General features: G+C 46.1%; 1 protein-coding gene across 1 annotated transcript in view; it reads right to left on the reverse strand.

Annotated features, from left to right (window-relative positions):
- Positions 1 to 70: 70 nt before the first annotated feature.
- LOC104532322 (zinc finger and BTB domain-containing protein 40-like) overlaps positions 71 to 12,596 on the reverse strand; it is a gene marked incomplete at its 3' end in the record, with an annotated part of 21,221 nt that continues 8,695 nt past the window's right edge. Inside the window, exons 3-7 of the mRNA XM_029087348.1 lie at positions 11,371 to 11,566; positions 10,709 to 10,851; positions 3,641 to 3,833; positions 1,379 to 1,432; positions 71 to 207 (exon numbers count right to left, since the gene is read on the reverse strand). Of these exons, the coding sequence (XP_028943181.1) occupies positions 71 to 207; positions 1,379 to 1,432; positions 3,641 to 3,833; positions 10,709 to 10,851; positions 11,371 to 11,566 (723 nt within the window). The remainder of the gene's footprint in view (positions 208 to 1,378; positions 1,433 to 3,640; positions 3,834 to 10,708; positions 10,852 to 11,370; positions 11,567 to 12,596) is intronic.

A 12,596-nucleotide genomic window follows, 5' to 3' on the forward strand; every position in this document is an offset into this window, starting at 1 on the left:
TGGCTGCTGGCCAAGGGACAGCCCAGTTAAACTACCACACATGGTCACACACATGCAAGAGACTGCTCACCTCTCTCTCAGCAGGAGTCAGGCTCTGTGCAGCAGAGATGCCCTGCAGCAGAGTCTTGGTGTCTGTGAGAAGCTCCACTAAGTTTTCTTGGTATCGTCTCAACAGTTTGGCTCCATAATCCTCTGGGCTCCATTTAGCTGAATGCAAGCGAATGAAAATAAGAACAGCTCAGTTTGCAGCACCTTCCCAAAGGACTTTAAAGCTGGGGGGACCGAAAACACCAGAACAGCCAGTTCTCCCTGGTCACTAACATAGCCTTAGGTTCAGGACACCTGGATTCACCTTCAAGCAGAGGATAAACATGACAAATCAAAACTTCTCCAAATCAAAGATGACACTGAATATCCTCTGTGTGCATGTACCTACAGAAATAGATCTCTGGGACCCAAATGCCTTTCAAGTCTCAGTCCTGGTCTGAGCCCAGAAGAAGAAAGTCTCAGTTTTTAGTCATGCTTAGCAGGTAAACATGTGGCCTTGTCTGTGAAAACAACACCTTGATATGTTCACCTGCCTCCTGTGGTGCCCTGGAATCAAGAAGACCTCATTACTGACTCTTAATTGGAGTTTCATTGAAGGAGATCTGTGAGTCTTTGATCCACTCCACCACGAAGGAGCTCTGCAACATGCTCCATCTAAGCAGTGTATGACTATCAAACATGAAGATGTTACAAACACCTGGATGGTCCAAGGTAATCAAAAACTTACCAGGCTGAGTTGTCCTTGGTGAAAGTGTTAAGAGAACACAAACCAGAATTCTGATTGCAAAGTGGCAGTAACACCCTCTTCTCTCCCTTTCACCATTAAAATGCAACTTTAACCTCATTCCTTCCTCCTCCGATATCTATTTCCAAGCTGGGCCTGCTGAGGTTTGCCCTGATGAATCTGAGAAATGATGACCCTACAGTAACACCACAACACTTTAAAGACACCCCAGTATCAGGACTGATTCAAGGAAGAGTAACAGTGTTTATTCACCATAATGAAGGGACTTGGGCAAAATATGCTAAGTACCAAAAGTAATACATGATTGTATTTGTTGCCAGATTAGTTGAGAAATAAATCTGAAAAGGATTTTTTCAATGTTGGAGTTACTAAATGCAGTTATACTTTTGTAGGAGAAACAAAAACAAAACACTGCCGTTCATCCAAGACATCTATGCGTGCTTTTTGCTTGTGTGCTTAGGTCTTTTAAAAATTTTGGTTCAGTACCAAGCAGAACAATCTATTAATCACACTACTTGGGAGAAAAGCAGCTAAATACACAGTTTGGTGAAAAGAAAAACTGTCTCTGGGACGCAGAGGACATATAGTGCTGGGTAAGAAGAGAAAGCTCTCCAGGATGGTGAAAGAGGCAATAGCAGGCTGTGGGAATAACCAGTGGAAAATTTTAAGCTAATATGAAAAACTCCCTGGGCAAAGACTTCTTGGAGACAGGAGTCTACTGCCTGGCAAAGCTAAGGGAACCTCATTAAGCACTTGAGCTCCGTAGGGTTTAGGTATGACTTGGATGCGCCCCATATGGATCAGGGGATGGTTTACAAATAAATATATTTTCCTCCTTTTCCCCTTGGAATGTTTCTGATATTATTACACAAATTTGCATGGTTACAAATGCACTCTCAGCTCTGCTGCCACGCCAAGATGAACTCCAGAACCAGAACGTGCCCTGCACCACCGTGGAAGACATTCATCCTCCTTTCTGTTAGCAGGACAGCACAGGACATCAAAGGCTGCCATCAGTGGCTCAAATCATTCCTTCCCTCTTCATTTCCACAATAAGAAATATCTGTGCTTCTGTTTGTTCAAGCTGCAATTTGAGGAGATTCAGCTCTATGTAATTAAGGAATGCTCCTCCCTGGAATGGGTATTACCATTAGATAATTAACCATGTTGGGAGTCTGGTGTTTCAAGAAAGCAGTCGTGCTTAACAAATGACAAAGCAAACTGCCTGTCGGGAATGTTTGCTACAGAGGAAATTATCAGCGTTATGAGCACAGTTTTGCTTCCTATTAAACATTCATTTACATTTCACTGCATGTTAATTTAGTTTTTAATTTTTATGTGCCTTCAGAGTTGTGAAATTTGCCTCTCTGCCTGAATTGCTCAGGGGCGTGCCGAAACCCATCCAAACTTGGAAGATTGTCCCACCAGTCAAAAGATGAGGACTCTTGAGTCCCTGAACCAATATAGGCAGGTAACAAACAATAAAATCCCACCAAAACAAAAAGAAGGAGAGCTCAGAAGACCAACTGTACCCTGGGCTGCATCCAGAACAGCGTGGGCAGCAGGTGGAGGGAGGGGATTCTGCCCCTCTGCTCCGCTCTCCTCAGACCCCACCTGCAGTGCTGCCTCCAGTGCTGGGGCCACCAACAGCACAAGGACATGGAGCCACTGGAGCCAGTGCAGAGGAGGCCACGAGGATGATGCGAGGGCTGGAGCAGCTCTGCTGTGAGGACAGGCTGAGAGAGTTGGGGCTGTTCAGCCTGGAGAAGAGAAGGCTCCGGGGAGACCTTCTAGTGGCCTCCCAGTACCTGAAGGGGCTCCAGGAAGGCTGGGGAGGGACTTTGGCCAAGGGCAGGGAGTGAGAGAACAAGGGGAAATGGGTTTAAGCTGAAAGAGGGGAGGTTTAGATTAGATATTAGGAAGAAGTTTTTCACTGTGAGGGTGGTCAGACACTGGAACAGGTTGCCCAGAGAAGCTGTGGCTGCTCCTCCCTGGAAGTGTTGAAGGCCAGGTTGGATGAGGCTTTGAGCAACCTGGTCTAGTAGAAGGCGTTGGAACTAGATGATCTTTAAGGTCCCTTCCAACCCTAACCATTCTATGATTCTATGACTAGCTTTCCAAGATCATGATGACTAATGGGGACACTAAACGTGGGATTCCCATCAGCACATTCTGCTCCACACAGGAGACCACGAGTCAGTGACCATGATGTGCAGAAATGCCACCTGAAGCAAGGACAGGAGCACAGCCCAACTAAATTTTCTTCACAATCTCCCTCAATCACAAGGAATTCACAAAGACAGCAGCAAGGCAAGACATTGTCTGTATTTAACGTCAAGACATCCACGACTTTGGGGAAGTTTTAGGTATTTTCTTTCAAAGCCAGCAAGTACTCGAAGTTAAAGTCACTGATGGACCAGAGTTTGGTAAAGATGCCTTCACCTATGAAGGGTTTATTAAGTGAAAATCATCCTATTTATCATGGAGATACATGCTGCTGCTTTTAAATGACTGAAAACTAAGAAGTAGTTTGACACTGGAGGGAACAGTTCTCCTGTTTTCCAGGTATGACATCCTAGTTTCTACCCGAATAGTACCAAACTCAGTGAATGAGCCCAACAGGCTTCTGCCCAACAGTGCTCATTTCATTGCAAAGTAGGGGCTTCCTTGCTGGCACAGTCCTACCCCAGTGCTCCCAGACCATTTTTGTTTGCATAAAATGGCCATTCCATTCCTTTACATGAAAGTAAGATTATAAAAGCACGCTGAAGTCCAGACAACCATCCAAACTTCCTGCCAATTCATTGAACTGAGCAGTCAGGCAACTGAAATTTAGTGTACCCATACCTTTGCCATCAGAGACATTTGCTGTTGCCACCAAGTTGTCTAGCAGAAGGTGGAGACCAGGGAATGATGCTTTCACAGCCCCTAGAAGTTTGACCAAACTTTCTGCTTTCAGCGTTTTCTCTTCATCCACCTTCCTGAGCAGATTGTCCATGGCTTCCCTCCGAGAGCCACCTTCACAGCAATCCAAAACTACCTGCGAGAAAGAAAAAGTCAAGAACCTGTTTGTGAGAGTTTCCTACAAGCTCCTGGATCTGAACAGAGATCAGAGAAACAGGAGCAGTATCACAGTACCCAGGACTGCAAGAAATCCATATTCACTGCTTCCACTAATTTGATTAACTGGGAGGTGTTATGGGGTGCTAGTTACAGGAACATCTAAACACATCTCAGGTATATCTGACGTGTGTCACCTTGAAAACTACACTGGTAGGTTCTTCCACCAAGTCTAGCTCTTAGAAGTCGCTGACAAGCAAAAAACATTTTTTCAAAGGAAACAAAAATAGACTTAAAGACAGGGTTCAAAACAATATTTCATTTAATAGTTTTAGCAAATGCTGCTTAAATTGGCAGTCTGTTTTCCCTTGTCTCCCTAATTTTTCTGCTTGTCATCAAAAGACAGGGATATAGAGATTAAAAAAAAAAAAAAAAAGACTCTCGTTATTTAAATAAGCATCCTATTAATTGAATTATTATTTCTATGACGAGGCCACATGAGACATCTCTTATGTGATATGCAATCACTGTAGCTTGGAAAAATTTGAGTGTGCCACTATGATACCCCCAAGGTCCCTACAAGGGAAAGGCAGTTGACAAATACAGGCTGAACTCCTCTCTGCAAACGCTGTGCTCCTGAGCATTTGAAATACCTTCCAATACCTGAAGGGGTCTACAAGAAAGCTGGGGAAGGACTTTTCATAAGGGCAACTAATGACAAAACAAGGGGAAATGGGTTTAAACTGAAAGAGAGTAGGTTCAGATTAGATATTAGGAAGAAGTTCTTCACTGTGAGGGTGGTCAGACACTGGAACAGGTTGCCCAAGGAAGTTGTTGATGACCCCTCCCTGGAAGTGCTGAAGGCCAGGTTGGATGAGGCTTTGAGCAACCTGGTCTAGTGGAAGGTGTCCCTGCTGCTGGCAGGGGGGTTGGAACTGGATGATCTTTAAGGTCCCTTCCAACCCAAACCATTCTATGATTCTATGATAAATGTAGGACTGGCAGAAGCTCTGGAGGTCACCAGCCCAGTTCGCTGCTGTCTGCAGCACCACACTACACAGACCCATTAATAAAATCTTTAAGATCTGTCCGAAAACTAGTTACATTTTTGCTCCCTTTCCCCTGGTTGGAAAGCTCTTCCACAGTCTTATTCCCCTGTTGCTTCTTCTAATTTTCAGCTTAAATTTATTCATGGCAAGCGTATACCCATTTGTTCATGTGCCAACATTATCTTTTAGCTTTCAAAAGCCCTCTAAACTCTGAGGTGTTTACCCTATCCTTCCTCTCCAATTTCTTTATAAGAGCACAATCATATCGTCTCTTAGTCTTCACTTCACTGTCTAAAAAAGGCAGCTCCTCTCATAAAACAGCTTCTCCATTCCCCCAATCTTACAACTGCAGATCTGTCTCTGCTTCAATACGAATTCACCTTTTTGGAACTGCACACAGAAATTTCAGACGAGGTCTTAATTCTCAGTTCTCATTACTGCATCTAACTGCACACCCTTCACCTTATACTGCCACGTCACTCAGGTCCCACTACTTAGTCCTCCAGCCGTGTAATTCTTCTGCTTCCTGCAGATCTTCCTCTGTGTGGACAAAGGATCCCGGTTTTGCAGAGCAGTAAGTTTTGCTAAGCACAATTTGATATTTTTGTGTCAATAACATTAGTGTTAATATTAAGTATGTGCCAAGAATCTCACTGGCAACCTTGCTCCAACCTGCCAGTCCTGCCTTCAGCACAATCTGTAGTTACCTCCCAACAAGATCCATCTTTTTTAATATCACCACTTCCTCTAGTTTAACAATTTCTTCACATGAAATTCAAATGCTTTGCTGAAGTCTAGATCAAGGCAGAAAAATTCAATTTTATCTTATCAAATAAAGATTCCAGGTCAGGCAGAAACAATTTATTTGAACACCCTTTGCTGCATTTTTATCCCATTTTTTTTGCTTACACACAGTGCTTCAGCTACATACATCCCCCAGCCTGTCCCAACACATATTCCTGTGCACTCACAGAGCTGGCTGCCTGCATCACTGCTTCCCTCTCCCACATGCCTGTCCTAGTCATCAATTGCAGAGACCACTCTCAACTTGGAAAATACAGTAATAAACCTTGCTGTCACTTCCACAGCCACACGTCTCAGCTCCTCCAGTCTGCTGAGGGATACCCTTTGAGTTGTGGCTTCACTTCAGCTGCAGGGAATTTCTGTTTCCATGTCTCTCCTGGATTTCTTCCTAGGCTCAGTCATGAGTTTGAGGGTCATCTCTTCTCATTATTCTTTTTCTTTACCTGATCAGACAAATGTTTCTTGCTTGTTTCAATATAGGCTGTGATGCCCAGCAGCCTGACGTGCCACAAGACTCTCTTCATACCTCTGAAATACATTTCTTTGCCTGTCAGACATTTCAGCCATTTCTTGCAGGTCCTAATACTCTTCCTCAAGTTATTCATTCACTCAGGTCTGTAACCTCTCATAGAAATTCCCCTCTCTTGTTGAGGATGCAAACTTCAGACAGTTCTCCTACCTTTAACATAAAAGAAACTGATCCAACAGCTTCTCCTGAGCTCTTAAGAGCAGTCGATCTCATTAATTACTCTTATTTCTAAAAATCTGTTCTTTTGTAGCCAAAACTCTGTTAGCGAACCTGTTGACATATCGTCCCATCTAATTCACACTGAACTGACTCTAGATCACTCAGTCTGAAGTTGCCTTTTAAGAAGAAAACACGGAAAAGGGTCCAAGAGCAGCATCCTTTTGGAGAGCTCACGCTGTAACCTACCACTGCTGCCAGGCACGTGTCAACAGGCACAGAAGTGATGGCCCTGGCAGCGGAGGATGCAGCACTGACATTTTGAGATTCATTTTGACAACAATCAGGTGAGAGAGTCAGAAAACATGTTCTTGCAACAGGACTTCTCCATCCCCCAGTGCATCTAGTTAAGATTGCTCCTGCAATGGCCAGTAACCTTCCTCATGTTGTCTTTTATACCTGTCCTAGCTCTGAAGCAGCTTGGTTTGAACACCAAGTCATGTAGGCACTGGAGCCAAACAGAAGGGAAAGTGCATCACTCAGCGTGCTCAAGTTCCCTCTAGAAGAGGGCCTGGACAGAAGGAGAGGATCAGTGTTTTTCCAGCTACTCTGATGCTCCAGGTTCAGGGCTGTCCTCTGGACTGGTCCTTCTCAACTCTGCAATGACCTAAGCCATGGGACACGATGTATGAGAGGTTACCTGCTCTTCCTTTTATCCAAGTTTATTTCTTTTAAGTGATAATCTGCATCCAAACCATCCTCCAAATCCGCCACCCTACCTCTCCACATTACGGAAACACTAATAAAACCACAGCATTGAGCACTCAAAAAATAGAAATGCTAGGTAAAAAGTTCTCCAGAAACACAGGGATTGACAAGGAGGCTTCACAACACATCATGTACTGGTTTTCCAGCAAAGAAAATCAGACTTACTCCATGCACAGCTTGGACCAGGCACAGAAAGAATCCAGTTGCCTAGAAAAAAGGCTGTTACACATAAAACTCATGCTTGTCTTGCTGAATAAATGTGTAGCTAATGAGGCAGTGACTGTGAGAAGAAAAAGGAAAGCCTCTTCTTTATGAACCCTTGGAGAACTAGATCCTGTCTCCGCCAGCCCAGAGCTCTCATGCAATGCTGGATGAATCAGGTAAGATGAAACCTTCAGAGGTGGCTGCTAATTCCACGTTCTTTTTCCCAGTACCACACCTGAGACACCAGAGATCTCAACTGCACATATGCCACAGGCCCACTGCTTTAATCAATTTAACTTCTAAAATAATTAAGCACTTGCCAGGGGGGGTAGGAGTGGAATAAACAAATAAACCAAGCTTGAAAAAAGGGAACTTCCAAGGTCAGTCTACAATTTCTGCCTTATTTTCCTGTGCTACAGCAGGGAAAAAGCCATGCACCCAGCCTCAGTGGAGCGCTCCCCAAACACATTTGTTATTTGCTGGGAACCTGTGAGCGACAAGAGCACCAAGGGATCCCACAGAGAAGGATTTTGTACCCAGAGCAGAGTTTGGAGGCTCTGTAGCAAATGGAATATGCAGTGACTGAAGAGGGTAATAAAGAATACTGAATAACACCATCCCTGCACTGAACAAGGTACAAGTGCCGTAGTAAGTGATGATGCAATGAAAGGCTGGATCCTGTGCCGAAGGGGAAGAATTATGATGGCAGAATGGCTTTAGTTTGGGTTTATTGTTGGGGTTTGGTTTTGGGTTTGGTTTGGGTTTGTTTTTTTTTTTTTTTTTTTCAATGGGGAGATAAAAAATGGCTGCATTTTAACTACTTAATTTCATGAAGACAAAAAGAACAGTGCAGGGAAACAGTGCAGGGAAAAGGTGCAGCCTTTTAAAGAAAGGTCATACTGCAACATGAACAGGCTAAAAAACCCCCATCTCCCCACTGCTGATGCAGCTCTCATGGCTAGGAGCTCAGCTCCAGGCACCCATGTGTGGGTCTCTGCTGACAGCCACAATATCCTCAGCAGATGTCAAATCCTTTGGGTCTGGCTGAGATGGAGTTAATTTTCCCCATAGCAGCCCTCAGAGTGCTGGGCTTTGTAGGAGTAGTTAGAAAGGTGTTGATGACACACCAGGTTTTGGTTACTATTGAGCAGTGCTGCACAGCATCAAGGTTGGCACTACATTTTCCCCACCCACCCAGTAGGCTGGGGGTAGGGAAGGTCTTGAGAGGGGACACAGCCAGGACAGCTGATCCAAACTGACCAAAGGGATATTCCATCCATATGATGTCTGCTCAGATATAAAAGCTAGGGGAATGGAGGGGGAAGGGAGGGCATTCGTTATTTATGTTTGTCCTCCGGGGCAACCGCTATGCGTATACTGAAGCCCTGCTTCTCAGGAAGTGGCCAAACATCGGCTGCTGATGGGAAGTAGAGAATAAACATTTTGTTCTTTTGCTTCTGCATGTGCAGCTTTGCTTTGTTTCTATTAAACTGCCTTTTGTCTTGACCCATGAGTCTGGGGTTTTTCCATCTTATTTTTACCCCTCCACATCCTGCTGAGGAGGGGGGTGATAGAGCAGCTTGGTGGGCACCTGGCATTCAGGCAAAGTCAACTCACCACAGGCATTCATACCTCACTTTCTCCTCTCAGATCCCCATTCCAGGCTCAGCCACGCTGCCTTCAGAGAGGAAAATTCTTCAGCTGCCAGTCACACCCCAGCCCATGAGGACAAGGTGGATGCCTCTGTTGGCAAAACCCTTTTCGTCCCTCCTGCACCGAACTGTGCCCATATTCAGGGATGCTCCACACGAGATACTTGGTCAGGAACCAGGTGCAAGTGAGCAAGACATTAATTGAGGGACTTATCAGATGGGCAGAAGTTCTCAGCCCACCTTTTGCAGCTCTGGTCAGGCTCACTCAGACAGAAAGTAGACATGGTTCATGCCACTGACCACAACAGTGCTTTCCACTTGCTATGATGTGGCCAAACTAGGACAGGAGGTCTGGAAGCTGCGTACTGAATGCAGCATGCTAGGGCAACCTGCAAGTTTCAGCTGCATGGGCAGGGTATAGCCAGCTCCCCCCAAAACACAAAGGAAAGCAGGTTATACACAATATTTCATCCTTTATGGCTTCTGCAAATCAGTATGTATAATGCAACTGCTTACAGGAAAACAACACTCCTCCCTACCAACTGCTGCATTCAACACATCACAAAATAAACAGAAAAATCTGTCAGATGCGCTACTCTTGCAGGCAACTATGTGGTAAGAGTTAGAGAAAAGAATTAAAGCTGGGAAGGTCAGCTGAGAGGTAAGCTGATGGCCATGTACACAAGGACCTCACAGGCAAACAGGCAACACAAAGGTACTAGTGGTTCTGCTGAAAGCAAACTCCACTGCAAAGCCTTCTCCAGGCTCACAAAAAGGCATTTGCAGAGCCTGTGGGGAGCACCAGGCACCTCTTCTGCCCCAGGCTCTGCTTGCAGGGGCAGCCTGACACTCTGCCAGGTAGTGTTTGTCCTGGTCTTGAGGTGGCCTTAGAATCATAGAATGGTTTGGGTTGGAAGGGACGTTAAAGCTCATCCAGTCCCAACCCCCCTGCCAGCAGCAGGGACACCTTCCACTAGACCAGGTTGCTCAAAGCCTCATCCAACCTGGCCGCGAACACTTCCAGGGAGGAGCAGCCACTTCTCTGGCCAACCTGGGACACTGTCTCACCATCCTCACACCAACTAACTTCTTCCTCACATCTCATCTCCATCTCCCCTCTGCCACTTTCAAGCCATCACCCCTTGTTCTGCCACTCCCTGCCCTTGGCCAAAGTCCCTCCCCAGCCTTCCTGGAGCCCCTTCAGGTACTGGGAGGCCACTATAAGATGTCTCCAGGACCTTCTCTTCTCCAGGCTGAACAGCCCCAACTCTCTCAGTCTGTCTTCACAGCAGAGCTGCTCCAGCCCTCAGATCATCCTTGTCCCCTCCTCTGGACTCGCTCCAGTAGGTCCATGTCTTTCTTGTGTTGGGGGCTCCAGAACTGGATGCAGTGCTCCAGGTGGGGCCTCACTAGATGGGGAGAATCCCCTCCCTCAACCTGCTGCCCACGCTTCTTTTGATGCAGCCCAGGATATGGTTGTCAAACACCTCAGCTTTCACTGTTCCCTCAGTTCAGCAAAGAAGGACCTGAGACAACACACACAGTCTGTCCATATGGTGCAAAAGGGAGGTGAAATTGCCAGGTGAGGCTGGTACATCACTTGGCAAATGATGCAGTAAAACACTGCCTTGCAGACACACAGACACATACCCCCTCTTGCCCACAGAGTTTTCCTTATTTCAGATTTTTTTACCCGTTTCTCTGAGGCAGTCAGGAATCCCTCTTCAGCCATCTCCAGGAACTCTATGATGGGGCTCAGCTGTGTCACGCTCTGGATCAGCTCCTCCCTGCATCTCAGCAAGCGAGCGGACAGCGTCTCTCCCTTGTCTGTGCTCTCTGGAGGGAAAAGGATTCAGAAACACAAGTCATGAAACAAGTCAGTCTGAAGGAACTGACAGGATGCTGAAGCGAGTGAGACTCTGTGAAAGATCTAAGTGAATAGCAAAGCTTATCCGAAGCACAAGCAGCAGAGGAAAATCACTTTACTATTCTCTTTAAACTCTATGAAAGGAAAACGTCTCATTTATCTAACAGAGCACAAAGCCATAAAGCAAGCTGGAGGTTAACACCAGGTTTGCAAGGCCACTGCTTTTTGTCAGACTCAAGTAAGAAAGGAGCTTTCAATCCCGAGGCTCAGCTGTGCTCTGACCCACGCTGGCTGTGCAGCCATCGATCCAGCCCTCCAGGCAGCAATGGCGAGAGCCCTGTGCTTCCAAAGCCCACTGCTGTAGGACAGAAATGCTCCAGGATCTTGGCCAGAACGTGATAAATCACCTGCATCTGAGTAAGGATACAGGGTTTCTGGAAACCTGCTTCTCCTATAAGGTTGTCCACTCACTTTGCCCCATTCTCTACCTGTTTGCTGCAGGGCTTCTCCACTGCTCTGTTCCCTCTCCAGCAAAGCTGCTCTCAGCTTGGGATTTGCGTCTTGAAACAGCTTCAGTAAAGACACGAGAGTCTGAGCATCCAGGGCCTGAGCATCCTTCACTTTGTTCAGCAGCTTCTTAAACACTGACTGCTCCCCTGCCTCTGCCAGACAGGCAACCAGAGCCTACAACAGAACAGGCAAATGCCAGGAAGGTTTTAATAACTGAGTCAACTGCCCTACACAAACCAACACAAAATGTAGAATGGGGGTTTTGTTCAAAAACAAAACAACAACAACAAAAAAACCCCCCACATAGACACGCACCATTGAACTCAAGCTCCAGTCTGCAGCCACCAGTCCCGGGAAGGAGGGCAGTGAGCTCTGCCTGCCAGCCCTTATCTTTACAGCAAGTCCCACAAACTGGAGCTGGTTCCAGCACAAAACATCTCTTCATTTTTTCCCCTAATAGCCAAACGCCAGTAAGTCTAAGAGTCCCAGTAAAACATGGTTTAAAGACCATGACTTTGGAAGCCCAAGGCTAGGGCAGAAGACACCAGATTTCACTGCAGAACAAGGAGAGATCACTTGCACAGAAAGCAGAGAGCATTTTAAGTTGGACTTCTAGGAATCTCTGTCCTCAAGTCACAATGAAGTTGTGTCTCCTAGAGAAAGCTCTGGAGAGGAGGCAGGCAAACCCTGAGTGTCATGGGTTTGCAGGCACCTGGCAATCATGCCCACAACTCCAAAATCTACTCCAGTGACCCAAAACACCAACCAGAGACAAACGTGCCTGCACAGTTATGGAAATAAAAGGAAAAGAAATGAGCTGTAACTCTTGCTCCCATTTCCCTGGAGCCCTTTAATGCTGTAAATATTGCCCCTAAAGACACACGCTCCCCAGCTCTCCAGGAGAGATGCCAGCCTTTCAGAGCAGGCGTCCTTTATTAGACACTCCAGGGATGCTATAAAAGTACCTTTGAAGTGGCGAGCTTAGCCCAGCTCCAGCGAGAGCGGCCATTTTCTGCTGTCATTGTCATTTTTATTTCGATGATAAAAAGACTGAATGCAACTGCTTGGGGCCGCACCAGGGGGATGGTGGACTCGTTTTTTCCTAGCAGGTGTAAATGCTCATATATTAGGGCAGCGTGACAGTGCAATGACCTATTGCAAAGAGTATCCACAGAGGAGAAGCTGCAGGAGTCCCAGCCCTTAC

This window comes from Antrostomus carolinensis, unplaced genomic scaffold (assembly GCF_000700745.2).
Source record: "Antrostomus carolinensis isolate BGI_N321 unplaced genomic scaffold, ASM70074v2 scaffold23091, whole genome shotgun sequence".
Classification (NCBI taxonomy): domain Eukaryota; kingdom Metazoa; phylum Chordata; class Aves; order Caprimulgiformes; family Caprimulgidae; genus Antrostomus; species Antrostomus carolinensis.